Raw genomic sequence first — 20073 nt, 5'->3', positions numbered from 1 at the left:
CTACGGTCCTTACCACCCCCGTTCAACTCCACCCAAGTCACCCTCTAACGGGTGCTACCTTCGAAGAAAAATGCCAGCTTGGACTGCAACGCGGTCATTTCCCTCGGTGAATGACATCGCGTTTGTTTCCGTAATAAAAGAGAACAGCAGCGAATGAGCGAAGAGAGAGAGAGAGAGAGAGAGAGAGAGAGAGAGAGAGAGAGAGAGAAAGAGAGAGAGAGAGAGAGAGAGAGATGTTAGGGGAAAAGGAAAAGAAGTCTGGCAGCATCGTAACCTATTATAAATTGCTTCACCCTTTGACCCAACATCACTTCTTTTTTTTTAATTATCTTTACCAAGTATTACTTCGACTCAAAGTTCTCTTTGATGCGTTAAGATTAAATTTTTATGATAATGAAACGAGTATGCATTTGTGTAATATTTTATTATGATCGTGTAAAAATATTAACGCTGACAGCAACTCTTCGATGCATTTTCTTAATAATAGGAAAATAAAAGACTATACGATAAGAAATTTTCTTAGTAATAGGAAAATAAAGGACTATACGATAAGAAATGTAAAAACTAATGAATGATAATGAAATACTGATAAAAGGTAAATGAAAAATGATAAACGTATTGTTTAGTTTCGCTTGTCACAACCGGATGTCAATTCTACGAGTTTTTGTAATATTCCTTCAGCATTTTTATATCTATTGCACCTTTGAATTAATTTTCTTTGCGCGTATGCACACAATTCTGTGGAAACTGAGAGGGCCCTTTCATTTTTATGACGTCTCCTCGGAATCAAACGGAACGCAGGACATACAAAAGCCTTTTCTCTCATTCCATGAGGCGCCATTGGAATTTAATAAAACTCGTCGTTCGACGTACGCAAGCGTTCAACAAAGAAAGACAGGAAAAGCAAAAGAAAAAGAAAGAAAGAGAGAGAAAGAGAGAGACAGAGAGAGAGAGAGAGAGAGAGAAAGGAATCTTCGTGTATTCTCTGTAAACTCAGTACACAGTTTACTAGAAATCGATTGCAGTTGTTTCTAGCCAAAAAAATTCGTCCAATTTTTTATCCTTTGCATAAAGCTGTGATCCAAGTCCGAGTTATAGGACAAATTTCTCCTTTGAATCGCTTTTTAAACGACTACGTCGTTCGCCAATAAGATTTGTGATCTAAACGCGTATAAAATCGAGTCGAGTAAGAACGCGACGATTTAATGGATAGTTAAAGCGCTCTCACACCGTACAACCGAAGCGTATTCCGTGGATACGCTAACGTCGTTATGCTCACCCTTAACTCTATACGGATTATGGCCTCGAGCTTTAGGAGCCTGTACACTGTTACTTTCCACAAACAATACGTATTTCTATGTATACAGTTTATACAGTTCCCTTCAAAAATTCAATTAATTCAGTCCAATTGCAAATAACGCGTGAAAGATTTTCCTATTGTAAAAAAGAAATATTGATAAGATCGAACGATTAGGATATTCTATTTAAAAATATACAGTATGACAATTGATAAAATCTTTAAACCTTCGTAAATGATAAAAAAGATATATAACTGACAACATTAAATAAAATTTGATATTACAATATATAAAAATGATGTCAGATAACGAGAATGAATTTTTAGAAAAGTTCATATGCTTCTATATGCGTGCGTGCGTTTTGTGTATATGTGGAAACGTATATATCATGTCTGATTTATCGCAAATAAAACAAAAATCATTAAAGACATATTCCACGTTACGTATCGTCGTACTTTATAAGGTCGATCGGGGTTATAAGGCTACTCGATTCTCGAGAATATAGTATACTCGCGAATACTTTTGAGCTTGACTGTATACATAAGTATCGCCATGGGCGAACGATGAAATCCATTTTTCAAGGCGTCCGCGTAACGTGCTGCAAAGCGAGCTCGTAAAATGGCATGTGGCAAGGGAAGTGCGTTACCGAATAATATTACCGTGTCACAGCGTAAAAATTCATTACTTTAACGTTCGCCACGTTTTTAGACGCAACGCGAGCTTCCTCTTTCTTTCTTTCTTTCTTTTCCTCTTTTTTTTATTTCCCTATCGTCAAATATCATGAAAATGACATTTTCTTTTGGATGACTTTTAATGTTTGGTCTTATAATTTTTTCCTCTTTGTATCTCTCTCTCTCTCTCTCTCTCTCTCTCTTTTTCTTTAAGGTCCATTATTTTTCAGTATCATGTGAATTGCGAGCATCGTTGATGATGCTGTTACGACGTTTGGTCTCTCGACATCGTCATAACGAAATTTTCTCTGATATCGAATTAGTCGTAGAGTGCTTGTAATAATACATAAGCGTTTAGTACTTGGGAAGCTTAGCAGATTTTACATATGCGGTAAAGCTATGGCAGAACTTCATTTATCCAAACATCGTTCGTTCTCTCATACGTCCATTCGGTGTTTGATAAATCGTACTCTTATTATGGGAATACTGTTTTACTAGAGGTAGCTATATTAATTATACGAAATGGTATCTACTCTTCGAGTGTAGGTAAACACATAAATGTAAATATGTTTGTTTTTATAGAGGATATAAGGTGTATAGTGAATCATTAAAGTTGCACTTACGTTCAGTAATATTTACCTAGAGGAACATTTTCTTTCTCAGCGAGATAAAAGATACTTACCTGAAACAAAAAAAAAACAAAAAATTAATTATTAGAAGAAGAAAGTTTTGTCGATATAAATATTAATTATTAAGGAGAGAACTTCATTTGAAGAAAAAAGTATTGACATCGTAAATTGACTTTGTTCGCTCGAATCCAAATTTTATATTGAAATGCTGTTGTTGCAATTAAACGATACAAGATTACATATTTATTGGTATCAACAGAAATGAGTGGATAATGGAATAACAACGACAAAATCATGTGGATTCTATTCAGCGAATTTAGAGGTAATGGAGGATAAGCATGAGTTTATATCGCTAAACTAAATCGATATATTTGCAGGCTTGATGTCTGTCAAGTTTCTAGGAAGCGAGTAAGAGAAACCTTAGCGCTATCTGATAATTTCCAAGTAAGTTCATTACTTAATTAATTAATTAAAATTCGTTAAACCGTCGTGTTCTGGCCAGACTGAAGAAGACGACACCTTATACTTTTGAAAGTTGGAACGGGTGGGAAAACGAGATAAAGTCGTTCACCAGTGACCCAAGTTACACTTTTCGAAACGACTTTCTACTTTTATGGTGTAGCGGATAATACGGATATAGTTTGGCGAACTACCGCAAAAGTTTCTTCTTAGAAAAACTGTATATGCCGTTAGAAGGATGTCTCATGAAAAGGAAGCAAGAAGCTGTTGGAAGGATAAGAGAATGCACGTGTCACACTGATTTAATCGTTTTGCCTTTCCAAGCGTATGTAAGTATGTAAATTATGGTTTTGGAAAAACGATTAAAACGGTGCCACGAATATCGGATTAGAAAATCTTTGAATGACAAAAAAGAAAGAAAGATATTTCGATCTTCGAAGTGATTCCTTTACATTTGATTTCCGCGAAATAAAAGAGTCGATTGATTTTCGATATAAAAAGGTATTGTCGCTAGCAGATTCGGCGCTATTCTCGCTTCGATTTTTAATTTACTTGTCAGCTTCGATTCGAATAGCTTCTCGACGTGAGCTGACTGCCGGTAACATCGCGCGTACCCAATCGCGTCATGTTTCTCAAACTAATGCAACCCTTCTATATTTCTCTCTTTCTTGCTATGCAACCCTTCTTCTCACGCAATGTGCGTTCATAAAAGGGCTCATTCGTTCGCGTCATTGCACAGGAACGAGCGTACATACATCGTACATCACAATTCTCGACGAGAATTTTACCGTGTCGACTCGTTAATTCTCTGTCTGCAAGGTACAACTTGCGACGTTCAACGTGCGACACGATTATTCGAACGTCGATGTAATTGAAGGCTACGAATCTAATGGTATTTTCTCTCTCTCTTTCTCTCTTTTTCTCTCTCTTTTTTCTCTCTCCGTCTTTCTCCTTGCTAATGGATCAAACTCGTTCGAGTTCTGACCTAGAAAAGATAAAAAAAACCGTGGACGCCATTGTTCTACATAGATTTTCTATATTTTATCTTTGGCCTCATTATCGGACTTGGTCCTCTTACTTCGAAAATTCAAACTTTCGAACTTTGCCTCTTTCAAACAAGATCAATGTGGATATATATATATATATATATATATATATATATATATATATATATATATGTTTATGTATGTACATGTGTGCCGATACAAAAACGATTCCATCGACACGTGATTTCGGTCCCCAGGCTTATTCATTTTCGAAATTCGATTGGCAACGCTCGCATGTACAAAATTTTAATTAACGAACTCTCTTGCTGATAGTTGTAAAAACGCTCGAATAAAGTTACGGTCGGTGAAAGGCCATTAGCCGTACAAAATGATCCCCACGGACCGTTTCGCAAAAAGCCGCACGATTGTTCGCCCTTTCTCCCTTCTCGTCATCCACCAACACGCCACCACTGTTACCACGTTCACCCTTTCTCTCTCTCTCTCTCTCTCTCTCTCTCTCTCTCTCTCTCTCTCTCTCTCTCTCTCTCTCTCTCTCTCTCTCGCTCCCTACCACTTCGATTCCGTTGTCATCGACCGTTGACCGAGATTCCTCGTCATCGGGAAATTAACATAGAGTCATTATCAAGCGGTACTCACATCGACGAAGAGAGAGAGAGGGGGAAGGGAGAGAGAGAGAGAGAGAGAGTTGAATAGATAGATATAAAGAGAGAAGGGAAAAGAGAATTAAAATTTCATTTCAATGGACGCGTTCGGTTACCTAATTGTGCCTGTTAATGTATCATCGACGGTACTCGTGTAAAAAGCTTTTTCTCGCTGGAAAAGTCGGTATTGAAAGAATAACGTATGATAGATGTGTAATGGTTTTTAATACTAAAACAGACAGAAATATAAAAAGAAAATAATGAAAAGAAATAGGAAAATGAAATAAACGTTTATCAGAACAAATGAATTTCAAAATGAGATCTGGTCGAATAAATCAGGAGAGCGCGTAAATCGCGGTGCGTGCGAGCGTCTAACTCGAAATTTCAGGATCGAGACTCTTCCGGTCTGTAAGCTCATACGCCGTGGGGTCTTGATATAGAGAGTGGGTGGACGTAATTCGGACAATGGCCAGGTTTGTTGGGTTGGTAAGGCTGGCCGACTGCCAGGTACATTGTCCATGGTACGGTTGGTACGCTCCAACTTCCACCTCGTCTCTCAGCGAACCCTCTTGGACCACCCCCGCATGTGCATATATTACATATCAAACGATGATAGAGAGACCACTTGGCAAGCTCGATTCTCCCGTAATAGAGAGAAGCAAAATTGTTTTCACGACTTTTCACCACTGTTTTTACGTGGACAAGGTTTTTAGGCCGAATCGATGACGCCTACCGATCGATCCAAATGATGGATTATCGGTTACTTTCGCTTTTATATTTCTACGCGTATAAAAACGGATATATTTCCTTTATAACAATCTCGCAATAATTATAATGATACCCGCAGGCTAGATCGTTTGGAGATATGCAACAAAGCTAAATGCGTGTAATAGATCGAGAAAAGTGATATCACGCAGAAATGATGTGCGTATGCGTTTGAGAGAGAAAGGGTAACGTGCGTTCATTCGTAACAAACAACGGAGACGGTCCGTTTACAACTAAACAGAGGTTAATTTATGCGGTGATCAAGGGTCGCGCGCCAGCCTTGCTTTTGTCCTTTGTACGTATACACGTACATACATACGCGACTTAGCACCGCGTGCATTTGCTAACTTGCTGCAAACGGTTTCAACTTGCTTTCTCTCTTTGCCTATACCTTCTCTCTATACCTTTCTCTTCTCTACGTTTAAGTCTATATACATACACGGTAGGGACTGGTAGGGAGTACATACTGGAGACATTTTCCCATCTCTCCGTCTTTCCCTTCTCTCTTTCTCTTAGATATCGTCCTACGTTCTCTTAGTCCTTTAAGCAGCCAACACCAGTCGTGAGATCGAAGACACCTGCCTCCTTGCTGTACTTCCAACAACTACTACCACAGGCATCGCTTCTACTTATTACCACACTGTCGGCTTTCCATAAGCATACTTATGAATACGATTACCGTCCGCGTTTATACGGACACGGTGATCGTAAATTCAGATTCCAACGGTTATATCGGCCTGCCTGTGCTACTTCCAAAAGATCGGAACAGAGAGAGAGAGAGTGAGAGAGAGAGAACAATCTCTTCTCAGAACGACCGAGGCGACTTTGGTAGTACGTTTGTTTCACAGATTCTAGTATTCGAATGGAATCTTTTGGAATATCGAGAAGGAATTTCGATTTTATGCTTTTTTCTATTATAGAATCTAAAAAGAAAAATTATACTTATCGAAAAGCATAGGAAATCGATTGTTTCGTTTCATTGCAATTCGACTTGCAAATAAAAGCATCTTAGGAAATCTTTGACCCCTTCAAGGAAGATTTAAAAAAAAATAAAAAAAGAAAAATAAAAACCATAGTCCACATGTCCCCAAATATAATTTATTCTCGTCTATAAAGAAAGTTAGGAAATAACGCAAGGGTTTTCGTACATCCTATTCCAAATTCATAGTCAAAGGTAGGAAGCGGAGTTTCAATAGGCAAACGTTATACCTTCGCAGTCCTTTAACCATGCCAAAATTCAATCCCCAGAAGTACTCACCGCATATTGCGATCAACCAACTAGTAGAGTAGCCACTAATTGCAAGGCTCCTTAATAATTCGTGCCGCGTGTACGTCACCTCTGGGAGTTTCGTGTCTTTAGAGTGACACGTTGGAATGCTGTGGATAACTCATTCGAAGCTAGCTGTCAACGTGGGAAATGGAAATGGATGATATTCGATGCCTGTTCTCTATACTGTATATGAGTAAAAGAAGAAGGAAAATGAAATACAGAAAAATTTTGTGAATTCATATAAACTATCGATCATTCCTTCGATCTAAATGAAATCGATATGTTTATTTGTGTTAACTTTAAAAATCCAATTATGTTAAAGTACTGATGTTGGTGCAATGATTATAATCGTAGTTTATGTTTAAAAATAGAAACTTCCTTTTTCATTCTATTTAAAGTATCAGTTGTTTCGATCGAATAAAAAAGAAAACGAAAGACTGGGAGAGACTCGATTCTCTCTAAACTCTTGACAAGCATGAAGTCGAACGAATTCGTTGGACCATGCTATCGGCACACCTCGCGGTAATTACCCCATCTGTCTCCAACGGACCTTCGCGTTGCGAAACTCTGCACACGTATCCGAGCTACCTTACCTCCTATCTCACCCTTTTCCTCCTTTTCCTCCTTCCCTCCCTCCCTCTCTTTCTCTCTCTTTCTCTCTCAACCCCTCTTCTGTCACCATCCACGACGTGCCGAGTTTCTCGAGCACTCTGGTCTCCTCTAAGACAACTTTATTACGCGCTACGAATCTTCTGTAGAATTAACGATCGATCACACTTTTCCTACGCGCTATCGCTAACGTCGAAGATAACGAACGAATCTCGCTCGTAATACGTGAAGAATTCTAAACGAGATCAAACTGGAAATATAATGATTGGGAGAGTTCATTTTGATGATAATTAAAAAGTAGCAGATAATAATGAAAAAAATAGCAATGTAGTCATATAGTAATAAGTATGCCATTCGGTGTTTTCTCTCGAATAAATCAACATCGAATTAATGAAAGACTCTGAATGAATGGTGAAAGGATAAAAAAAAAAAAAAAAAGAAAATGTAAAGTAACAACGAGCGCAACTCATATTTTGCTCTTGTTACGATCGATAACTAAGGCAACCAAGTCCCTTTCCGCAACTCCGTTCACGTTTCAAAGGGAATCTTCGAGGTTAGTATCGCGTGGACATCGCGCGAAAGTCACGTCCACGTCGGAAAAGCAGGTAAGCCCTGTCCATTGAGTGAAAAATACAAAAGGCTTCGCTCCTGGCATCGTCACAAAGAGACGAGCTTCGTCGAGTGTCGTCGAACGAGTTTCGATAACGAATCCAAAAGATCACGTAGTAGAAAGGTACAACGACGAAGGTTGACTTTGTCGATTTTAGTTCCTCTCTGGAAAGAAACATCGACGATTGCTAAGGTATCTCAATAGCATGTAGAGCAAATAGATCAGTCTGGAAGCCATACGATCTATCGACATTCTCCTCAAACACTACGCTATAACCGTTCCCTCGCCATCTCTTCGCATACCAACTCTTGTGTCTAGAGGCGCGCTAACCGGACATACCGGAAGGTCGACTCCGGAACCTTAGAGCATGTCTACCTTTCTGTTGAACGGACGCCCAATGGATTACGATCTCGATGCTCGCTCCTTGAATTTTCACCCTCTCTCCGAGTCTCTATTTACGGCCCGATATTTATTCCGATGGAGAATGATCGATTCAACACGAGATCCTTTGTGTACTCTCTGATTAGATTCCTCTTATTTTCCTGTTGCATTAATTCGAAAGAACTCATTCAGAAATCAAAGAATATTGTTGTTTTATGATTTCTTTTTTATCCTTTAATAAAATAATTTGTTTGTAAAAAATAAATTGAGACTCCGAATGCAAAGAGTGAATATATCTGCTATTAATCGATTTCTTCGGTGCTGTACGAAAAGATTTTTTAATATCTCTAAAAGTGTATAATTAATATAAGTATTGTTCGTACGACGACAGTTAAAATACAAAAGATACGCGATATCGCGTTGAGGATCAATTGTTGGTAGTGATTCGAATTAGATTCGAATAGAAGGTAGCGTTAATTTTTTTCCCTCGACAAGAGGAGACTTTTGCCTGAAATTGAAAAGTCGGATTTCTGGATTTTGCGAAACACGGCCGAACTGTCGCCAAACCCGTTATCAACGAACGGCACACATTCGACTGAGCTTTTCACGTCAAAAGGGATTCTCTACCCCTTCGTCGCGTACATCCCCCTATGATCCAAGCAGTTCTGTCTTGAATTATCTTGGAATTACTTCCCTTTTGACTTTACACATACGTATGTATGTCGTGTTACATCGTTAAGACTTTCACCAATCGAGATATATATATATATATATATATATATATATATATTTCGATGCACATATATATCCAAAGTATTTTGCTGATAAAGATCGGAGAATATATTTTTTTATTTGGACTAAAATAATATTGTTTAACAATCGCTTTACATCATCGAAAAGATGCTCGGTTATAATTTAGGAAAAATAATAATGTCAAGATCGATAAGTAATTATAGTACCCGTGACGTAACGAACTCGAGTAAAATCGCATATGAAGGACCATGCAAAGATCCAATTTTCCAAGTACCTAACGTGTAAGCGAAATTCGAGATGACGAACGACGAGCGAGAAATTTCGATTTGGTGGGTGGGAAGAGGCTCATGCAATACTGTGGAATAGGCCCTTCGAACTTCTTGTCCTCTCGCACCGGCCTTGATTTCGAGCTCTCGCTCGATAGCGATCGCGTTCGCGTTTTAATCTGCCAAGAGCCGTCGCTCTAGAAATAAGGGTATGGGATGGGTGAACGGATGGAGAAGAGAGGCGAAAGGGATGTAGTGAAAGGGTGGCGAGGGAAAGAGTTTCGAGTGGTGTGCCGGTCGATGTTTTAATCTAAGGGTCGATGTATTCGTCGAGATGGGTTATCGTGGGCGGACGCCAGGAATGGCGGTGGTTTCCGCTCGTCCAGGGATTTTCAAAGTTCGATGTCATTGCTACTCTGCTGTTGCTGCTGCGCCCGAGAGAGAGAGAGAGAGAGAGAGAGAGAGAGAGAGAGAGAGAGAGAGAGAAATAGAGCTTTATCGTAGGTACTCGTAGCGAACAAAAAAGCACGCGAGGTACGTCATAAATAACCGCAAGCTCAGCGACCGGTGACCCGCTTTACGGAGAAGTCGAGCTTACTGTTAAATTTTCGATTCTCTCTCGCTTACTGCCTGCACTTGACAAACAATGAACGTCGAAGGATGTATTTTTGTTGAGCACTTTGATGACGAGAAAAATTTTTATCTGGGTTGCGTTGACATATTCGAATTACTTTGAATCGTCTAAGAAGTAATAATCTATTTTAAGAAGATCGAAATGTTTATCAAATCAGGAAGTGCAATATACTTAAATCATGTCAACTACTCTGTACGTAAATATATCCAGTGACATTTAGATGTAAAATTCTAACTTGAACTTTCGTCTATGAGTTCAAATGTTTGCAGATTATAAATCATGCGACAAGAACATCTCGAAATAATAGCCTTCTATCTGTGGACTTTATAGCCACGTCGCGTCGTGTCGAAGAGAAAATTTTGCACTATGATACGCCCCTTTTTCTTAATAGAAATAGAAGCGAATAATTAATATGTTGGATTATATTCGCCATTATATTATATTAATATTCGTACGAATATTATTTTATATCTTTATATCTAGCTCTTATTTTATACTTTCATTCATATAACTCGATTCGTTTCCATCGATTCATAACAAATAAATAGCAAAATCATGGTGTCTTTCGTTAAACGTTTATTCAATTCTCTTTTTCCACATTATTAATTTACGCTTTAAGATTTAGTATCATGTATTAAAACATGCCTCTAACGTCCGAATATTAACGGAAACGTCAACGTTCTAATAGAAGGAAGCAACACGAGAGATACGCGACACCGGTTATATTAATCGTGATACCAATTAACCGGTGTTATCGTTACAAACGTCTACGTCGAATGTAGGACGATCGTAAATTAGGGAGCATCGTACCACAGACGTAGCACGTGGTACGAACGAGAAACGCGACTCAAACCGTGCGTTTCTCGCTTTACCGACGATACTTGGCACTTATATGAATCTACATATGTTGGCAGTCTCGCACCAAGTGACCGCTTTTGAAAACAATGCCTCAGAGTGCCTGTAATTCGAACATAGATATGTATAACGCGAGAGATGCCAATAGCTCCTCGTCGCCTTTATACGCGAAATACCGGATGATGCTCGCATGCTCGTAAAATCAGATGCGATAATAATGTAGAAACTAATGTTATCGCTGCAATACGTTCGAAATAATATTCCCGGAAAATATGAATTGATTAATCAGGCATTAATGCGAACCGATGGGTTAGGAACGAATCGGATGAATTACAATTTTAGTAATTTTCTCTTCGTCTATTCGTCTCATTTTAATCGTTCACGTTTGAGATTATAACGTAATGGTAAAATAACGAAATTATAGAAATCTAATAAGACAATCAAACGTTTCTAACATCTATTTTGATTGTATCATTTGATAAGAATCATTATAAAATTGAATTTTTAATAAAATTACGTACCACTTCTTAATTTATCATCAAATACGAGAAGAGAAGCAAGAAACTGTCAGGAAGATTGTGAAAGCTTAAAGGCCTGATTCGAAATTCTACGAACCAGTACATGTTTCTAATCCAAAAAGAGTTTTAACGCCGGTCGATGTTACAAACGATAGAACGACGGCGCCGCCACCTGTGGGACCGCTGAGATTTCGTACGCGCTCGAATTACGTATTTACGAGGCGAAAGTCGGAGGGTTGGAATAATGTCGTTTAATCCCAAATCCCAAAGCACCGAAGGAAAAAGCAACCTTTCTAGCGTTACGATTCATTCCACGGGCCTTCGTTTCTTTCGTCGTCGCACTGACCAATCGGTTGTGGCTTTTTCTTCACTCTCTTTCTCTCTCTTTTTTGCAAAGCTATCGGAACTCTTTTTTTTTGTAAATAACGCTTGAGAAATATACACTTATATGAAATTATATATTTTCTCTGACCAACGATATCGATTTCGTGGAAATATTATTTATATCGCATAATTCGAAAATGAATTGATTAGTTTACATCCTACTTAAATATCTTCCTATTTGCAAGAACACAGTAATTCTGAGGTATTCCAGACGATCGTAACATTCGAGAGAGAGCTCTCGAATCAAACGGTTATTATTATTCCTGCTTTTGGAATAATCCGGAATTCATACGGAATTAACGATATTAGGATGGCGCATTTAGGATCGCGTGTATCTCCGAATCGAGCGATTATGCGCTGTTTATTACGACGTGTGGAACGCGTAAATTTCGCTGTCTATGTGCCTTGTCATTACGCAGGATCAAGATACACACATAGCGTTGTTTCTCTCGTGAATCCCGATTGACATAGAATCGTTTGAATAAATGTCCTTTCGAATAGCTCGAACACGCACAATTTCCGTTCATTTGATACTCTTTGTTCTATAATTTTCTACCTTATAAAAGCCTTTTTGAAACTAGATGATTTTATTTTTTAAGATTCGAAGATATACAAGCAGCGTAATAATTCTTACACCTGTTTAATAATTAAATTTTATTTATAATTAAATGTTATTAAATATCATTGGAAAACTCGAGTCAGGAAATTTTTTTTTGTTCGTTTGTTTGTTTTTTTTTCTTTTTCCTTTGGCAAACGAGCTAAAAGAAAAACTAAATACGCGAATAAGCGTATCGAGAGACGTTCAGGAAATTCTCGATTTTAACGAGCGAAACCGTTTTTAAACTACTTGGACACGATAAATCCTCCGCGATGCGTCAGGATGGCGCGGTAGTGTATAGTGGCTCTACGAAACGCAATAGGATTTGCGTTAAAGCTCCGGGTTCGTTGATCCGGTGTGGAAGCTCAAATATAAATATTTTTCATCGTCATGGATTTCCAGTGGTACGCGGTACCGAGCATTCTCGAATTTTATGAAGCAGACTTTGTTTTTTGCGAGCATTTAGCACGCTAAAGGCAACAGAGGATTGCGATACCACGAATGTAACGCGGTTGACATTCAATGAGAGAGAAATAAACAGGAAGGAGATTCGTGTTCCGAGCGAACGAATGTGAAAAAATAAAAAAAAAAAAAAAAAAAAAAAAAAAAAAAAAAAAAAAACAATAAAGAGAAAAGGAAACAAGTTATCCTTCGGGATTTACGAAGATGTTTTCTAATAGAAAAACAGATAACGGACTTCACTTTTCCCACCCTTTTTGAAGATTATCTTTATATAGTATTTCTTTCCTTCCTTTCTACCTTTAATTGTTAATTCTCCAGGACATAAAGAGAATTATAAAATTATAGATATTTAACGACGGTAAATTGCCTCTACGTTCGAAAGAATTCCACGAGATAGAAAGAATTTTCAAAGACGTACGTCTAAATGTATTACCGATATTATAAATATTTCCATGTATTACGATACTGCAAAAATTATTAATAATACTTACGCTTCATTTTTTTACGTACTTTCAGAAAATATAAATTTTTCCTCGATATTCTGCATTGTGTAAATATTTTATTGGTTTCGTACGAAAAAGTTACAAATTCGGTTTCGCGGAAATTCCTTTCGCTTTTGACGTCATCATTACGTAGTACGATCCACAACGAACAGTTTCTTGACGATAAGCGATTCCTTTGAAAATGGAAGACTCTCTAAAATTAGAACACGAACGAGCACGAACGAGCTCCTCGATGTATACCAGTGCACTCGGCCATTACGACGATGCTTATCGCCGTCTATGAATCATGCGAAGGGCAACAATATAGAAACGTATACAACATACGTATCTATATACGTGGATCGATTTACGCTGTTCATTGTTTTCAACGGAACGAAAGGAACCAAATCGATCGAATTCCCGTCACGAACGAGGATGAAGCTTCCTCGAAAGAAGTTAAACGTTTCCTCGTAAAAATTACAAGCTCCAACTTAAAGTCAATTTTTCTGATACATCACGATATATCATGTATCAAGTCTTTCCACGTTGATTTAAAAGGGAATATGAATCATTACGATCAAATCCAATATTTTCTTTTTTATCAATCGAATTATTATAATGAATGCGCTGATCAAAAAATATCAGGATAATCCGATCCGTGAATGTAATATATAACGCGAATGTTTGAAAGCGCTAAAAGAGACACAGAAACGATCTGCGGCGTTACCTGATAACGTGTATACTCATCGACCAGCTATATCGTTCGCGATACAGCGTTTCATCAATGTTTACAAATTCAGTACGAATGAGTTGTTTGGTAAATACATTCGAAACAAAAATTATGAATACATGTACTACTTCAAACGCGATATGACGTATAGACAGTATCTGCCGCGAGTTTACGATTAAACGTTGTAACGTATCAGATTTCTCGCGTCTAATAATTCAGTGGATCCACGGTTGTTCCAACTCGTCTTGGAGAGAGCCGTGCTTAAGAAACTTTCGTTTAACATATTATCGCGCTAAATCACAGTCGCAACCTCATTTTAATCCCTTTTATGAAACAGTTATAGCTAGCTCACTGAAGGCTTCACGAGCAAACTCGTCGAGTCTGCAAGATGATGCTAACGCTTCCATCCGCCGTCCAAGTCGACTAATGCGATACGATTAGTTCGGGATTTACTCTCCAAGTTTGATCTTAGAAGGATGAGAGCATACGTACCGTGTTACGTAGTAACGTGTAACGGGGAAGACGTAGACACTTTCGATGGGCTGTAAATTATTCGCCGAGGATGAGAAGACATCCAACAGAGTTGACATCCATCGTCGAAGTCCATCATCGATATTTCATGAGGGTCGCAATGATTTAAAATTAAAGCACGATATCGTGGATCTTCTTTAGGATAGATATTCGTTGTTACATTCGTGTCACGTAACGTACTGTGAATACACGCTATACATTTCTCTCGAGTTAGTTTCGACGCGAGAACGACGAATTTTCCATGGATGATTAACTCAATCGGAAGAAAGAAAAAAAGAAAGAAAGAAAGAAAGGAAGGAAGAAAAAAGTTATTCCGAAATTTCTCACGATGAAATGTAAGTGTAGGCAATTGTTTTTCGATCTTTTTCGTTTTATCGCTTCTTCCTTTTCTTTCGTAGAGAATTTTTAAGGAGAATAGACCAGAACCGAGAATATCGCAGAGAGAAAGGTAGTAATGTCTTTTAGGAGGAGCTGGACCAAACAGCCTGGAACGTCGGAGCCAACTCGTTAGTTAGCACTTGGGAAAGCGCATAGTGAAACCTCGATAAGAATGGAAGGGTCGCTGGCCGAGGTTATCTCACGGCTATAAACTTGGATGGAACAACATCGGTGGGAAGTATGAGAAGGGGTGAGACAACGGAAGAGAAGAGAAGAGAAGAGAGAAAGAGAGAGAGGGGGGGGGGAAACGATAGCTTGTGAAAGAGAGGAAAAGAGCCACGGTTAGAATTCTCAGTGCTTTCGCATTGAGCCGAGATCGTTTGTGTCATGGCTAAAGTCATTGAACTCTGACTCTTAACTGCCTTCAAATATCACCAAAGATCGATTTATACAGATCGCCTTATCCCTATGTATTTTTATCAAATACATTTATTAAAAAATAAATGCAGATCACGTGCTACGTTTGCTACTACTGTTGTTTCGACATTCGATTTGATAAAAAAAAAGCTATCATTTTACTTTTACTAAAGTTTATATCGTAGTAATGGCTAGACTCGTTTCTTTTTTCTCTTTGCATTAGGCACGATCGTGCTATTTTCCGTATGCCAACATCAAAACGTTTATACTGAAATAGACGTCGTTTTTACACAAAAAAAATCTTCACATCTTAGAAAAGTATTACGTGAAGATCTTAACGAACATGATTTGGCCGTTTCAATTTATTTTTAACTATAAAAGTGGTTATAATTAAATAAACGTCATTTTGTTTATATTTTCAAACGATCAATCTGAAAATATAAGTAGCAATTTTTGTAATGGCATAGAAATTGTCCGTGCAATTTTGTTATATTTACTTTAGCCAATTTTTTGATCTAGTCAAAAAAAGTTTATTCGCAGACGTACACACATTTATAAAACGTTATGATTCGTGCAGTACATCAAACAGAATTGAAAAACTCTATTTCTATGAAAAGTTATAGCGAGGCAACCCTTTTAGCGATAGTGATTGCATAAGGAACTCTGTGGTTATATTTAGAAACGACAAAACGACTGAAAAGTCTCTTTCATATATACCTGCATATATTTCGGCCAAATATATATTTATATACGCGCGCGCATATACACACACACACATACACGTATATTGAATTACATAAAGCGAACATCCCGTTAAACAAATAATAGCAGCTCGTTGATTTTTTACCGTTTGCACGTTACATCGCAAATAATTTCGGGCGTATCTCGACGCGGAGAGTAGAAAAAGCGTCCGTTTCGATGATGGTTTTAACTTTCATTCGTAATATCGTAAATCAATAATCCACGCATGCCAACGATGCTCGTTAACGTATCGTATATCCGGCACACACTATTTTATGCTCGTCAGCGATCGTTAAAAACGGTTTGTCGTCGATCCAACCAACCGGTCACTGGCTTAAAGCGTCGCTTCGTCAAAACCCATTGCTCCCTTTAAAAAGAAACAAACCATTTTTCCATGGAGAAAAAGCATAACTTGTTTTCGTAATATAGACGACGATAAATAAAAATTTGTCTATCATATCCAATTTTCAAGTAACCGATCTATTATCTTTCCTTCAAATAAAGGAAATTGATATACATGCTGAATTTCAACGTAGACATAGACGGTCATTGTAGAGTATAAAAGTAACGTTGAATGCTCGAAGAATAGGAAAAGCGAAACCGACCGAACGGTCGACTGAAAATTAATACCAGCAGAAAACAAAGGCGTTAGCGAGGAAATAGAGAGGAAACCGGTGTTAAATTCGCTCCGTCCGTATCGTACACCCTGTTGCTATCGTAGGACATCGAGAAAGGGAGGGGGAGAGGAGAAAGAGAGAGAGAGAGAGACATAAAGAGCGAAGTATGGATAAAGAGGAGAAAGAGAGAAAGAGGAAGAAATTTCACTGGCGTCCCGTTGTATTCCCGTTTTTTATGAAAGAAACCATGGAAACAGAGAGAGAGCGAGAGAGAGAGAGAGAGAGAGAGGGGGGGGGCGGGAAGAGAAACGATAGTCGAACGAAATATCCAGGGAGTGTAGTGCGAAAACAAGAACGGAAATTCGCATCGGTACACGAAGCTTCCCTGGTTGGGCTCGAACGAGGAGTAGAAGGAGGTGCTACTGGAGCTTCGAGAGCGCGTTCGAGAATAAACCTGTCGCGCCTAATCCTACTTATTTATTTACTGCCGTGGAGGGCGGCTATGCGAAACTCTGGCGGAACGCGTTGAATTCAGTCGATATTGGTGCGAGAGAACACCCGGTATAGGATCGGATTGGGAAGAGAGAGCTTCCCTTGCCAGGGTAGTGTTGCCAGGCTGAGTGAGAGATTTGGACTGGAAGTGTACGAAAACATATTTCTATGGATTATATATGTGTTTCTATGTATTATGTACGTATGTATGTATACATATCGAATAGCGTAGTCACATAGAGAAATGAGAGAGAGAGAGAGAAAGTTCGACCACGATAAAATTTCTGAGAGAACACATTCGCGAGGCAGAGGATCGAGGTCGAACGCGAAAAAATGGATAGTCGGATAACCGAGAAATAGAGATGGGTTGAGGGAATGAGAGATAGATAGAAAAGGGTCGAATGAGGGAGAAAGAGAGAGAGGGTGGGAAATACCAACGGAATAATGCTGATTATCAGAGGTACTTGTCCGCCGAATAATTTCTCTGTGAAAACGTATAGGGAGGGAGAAAAGAGAGAGAGCTTACTTCGATAAAATATCTTTGTGTGTATGCGCTGAAATTTAAGAGAACTAATAATACTTTTGCATTTATCGTTAAAAAAAAAATAAAAAAAAGAAAAAAGAAAAAAAAAAAAGAAGAAAGAAAGTTTCCGTACTTTCCTCCGCAATTCTTTTTATTTTATGCTTCTTTATTTTTCCGTGCTTTTAACATGACCGCAGATGAAACACGTTTTTATTTGGAATAATCGATTCAATGGTAGGACACACATTTCGTATTATAATCTTTTTATTCTTCTTCTTCTTTTTTCTTTCTTTTGTACCTTTCTATCCACCGATCTATAAATGATATCTATATCAATGCAAAATTTTTTTCTTCATCGATTCGACCAAGTCCAAAGCATTTAACTGAATTCACAAAAGCGACTTTTCAATTGAAGAAAGAATGAAATGAATTTTAGGTCTCACCGTGATAGAATTCAAGGTGGTTGGCAAGGAAAGAAATGTCTGGGAAGGGACCTCGATCAAGTTCGGACGAGGAAAGAATAATGGAATGGGTTATTGAAGGCTGTTTCGGTGGCGAACAATACGGACCGCGCAAAAATGAGATATAAGGGAAAAAAAGAGGAAACGAAAGCGATTCGGAAAAATGGGGAGAAGACCTGAAGCACGTAGACGAACGTCGAAGAGAAATCGTCGTGTGCGGTAAAAGAGGGAGAGAAACGGAAAGAATATCGGTGTGATAATCTAAAGCCTAACGTTTATCGACGGGCCATTATAGTTTACGTGGGTGCGATCAAGATATCGACAGGCGATAGTAAAATTGAAAAATATATATATCTAAGCTTCCTTTACGTTTAGAGATAGCTTTTCTTACCTTCTACGAAATAATATTAATACAAACGTTGTAACAAAACATTCAAGAAGAAAAAACAATAAAATCCGTAACGTGAATTTATAAGTACATTATAAATTACAGGATATTAAATTATTCTAAAAAATAAGGTAAATAAAAATGATTATAAAGAATTGTAGAACAACGAAGTAAGATAAATGAAATATCGATACTGACATATGCGAGCACATTAGAAAAGATACATTTTTTATATAACGGACGAACGTTGACTCATTTTCTGTCATTCATGTCAGTCATTAAAAGTTTGGCTTGCAGTCCGAACGAAATCCATTGTATCTCTCTTTTCATTTTTCCATGAGCAAAAAGTTGGCAGGTATATGAATGAATAAATCAATCGGAGTGCTTGCGAAGAGAATTGAAGAGATGGAATGGGAGAAAGAAAGAGAGAGTGATAAAGGATAATAGTCGTGGTATTCAGAGACACTGGAAAATAATTTTCGAGGGTGAAAATACGTTGTGATGGAAACTAGGTCGGATAACGATGGAATGAGCTGTTTCAAAACGAACGAGAGTCAAGAGAAAAGAGGAATCAGTAAAAACGATACGTTTCGATAATCGAAAAAAAAATTCAGATGACCGTACTCTCGTAGATTCGCCGTGCTTACAAACACATGCAACCGGGTACGTCGTGAGTACGGGTACCCTTTGATCCGCTTATATGAAACGGACACCATCTATGAGGGATATTTTATTTTCTTCGCTAGCGACAGAATAGAGAAGAAGAGAGAGAGAGAGAGAGAGAGAGAGTAAAGCTTAGCTGGAATCAAGACCAAGCCAAACTTCAATCATATTCTTTTCTATTACCACTGTTACTTTCTTGTGACTCCAAAATAACTTTGATTCGAATTCCTTGCGATTAGATTCGAATCGTCGAATTCTTGTTCGCTTATAACAATAGCTTTTTCAGTTTGACAACGATAGTTTTATAACGCAACGTATAGATCTGTTCCGAACTTTCGAAGAAAGAACCAAGTGTAAATCATGAAATGCCGATGAACAAGAACAAGCAAAATAAAAAGTAAATCGAGAGAGAGAGAGAGAGAGAGAGAGAGCAAATAGAGGATACGAAGAGATCGTAAATATTACCAGTAAGATCTACGACATATCCGGTACGATTATCGGTGGATGGCTGCACCCTTCTAACCACACGGAGTAAGAGGGTAAGAGGGGTTTAGGTATAACCGGTAATATTTCGTGGTCGGGGCTACACCGACAATGCTATCGCGGCACCATTTTCCGTAAGGCCAGCAGACGTTCTTCTATTTTCGATCCGATTCGTTTCTCTCCCACTGTATTCTCCTTCTTCGTCGGCATCCCCGAAGTCTTCCCTGTCTCCGTTCCTACCACCATCGACTCTCCAACCCTCCTTCGTCGTCTTTTTCTCTTTCTTCCTTTACCTCTACGCGCGTGCCGCTTTCTTTCTTTCTTTCTTTCCTCGCGGGAGAGAATAATGGTTTTTCG

The 20073-nt window shown here is 38.3% G+C and overlaps 1 protein-coding gene and 1 long non-coding RNA gene across 42 annotated transcripts in view; one reads left to right on the top strand and one right to left on the bottom strand.

Annotated features, from left to right (window-relative positions):
* The window catches only part of LOC118442821 (uncharacterized), a 404525-nt gene that overhangs the window by 162892 nt on the left and 221560 nt on the right, over positions 1-20073 (top strand). The gene's annotated exons all lie outside the window — the stretch shown is intronic.
* LOC118442789 (CUGBP Elav-like family member 1-A) overlaps positions 1-20073 on the bottom strand; it is a 269901-nt gene that overhangs the window by 163897 nt on the left and 85931 nt on the right. The window contains exon 1 of one of the 41 annotated variants that reach the window (XM_085663566.1): positions 14515-14697. The exons of the other annotated variants lie outside the window; for them this stretch is intronic. Within the exon in view, the coding sequence (XP_085519692.1) occupies positions 14515-14612 (98 nt within the window). The 5' untranslated portion in view covers positions 14613-14697. Of the gene's footprint in view, positions 1-14514; positions 14698-20073 lie in introns of those variants that run through there. 41 annotated transcript variants of the gene reach the window in all.

Source organism: Vespa mandarinia, chromosome 22 (assembly GCF_050613455.1).
Source record: "Vespa mandarinia isolate Hongniang chromosome 22, ASM5061345v1, whole genome shotgun sequence".
NCBI lineage: Eukaryota > Metazoa > Arthropoda > Insecta > Hymenoptera > Vespidae > Vespa > Vespa mandarinia.
This window is presented reverse-complemented; position numbering and strand designations above follow the sequence as displayed.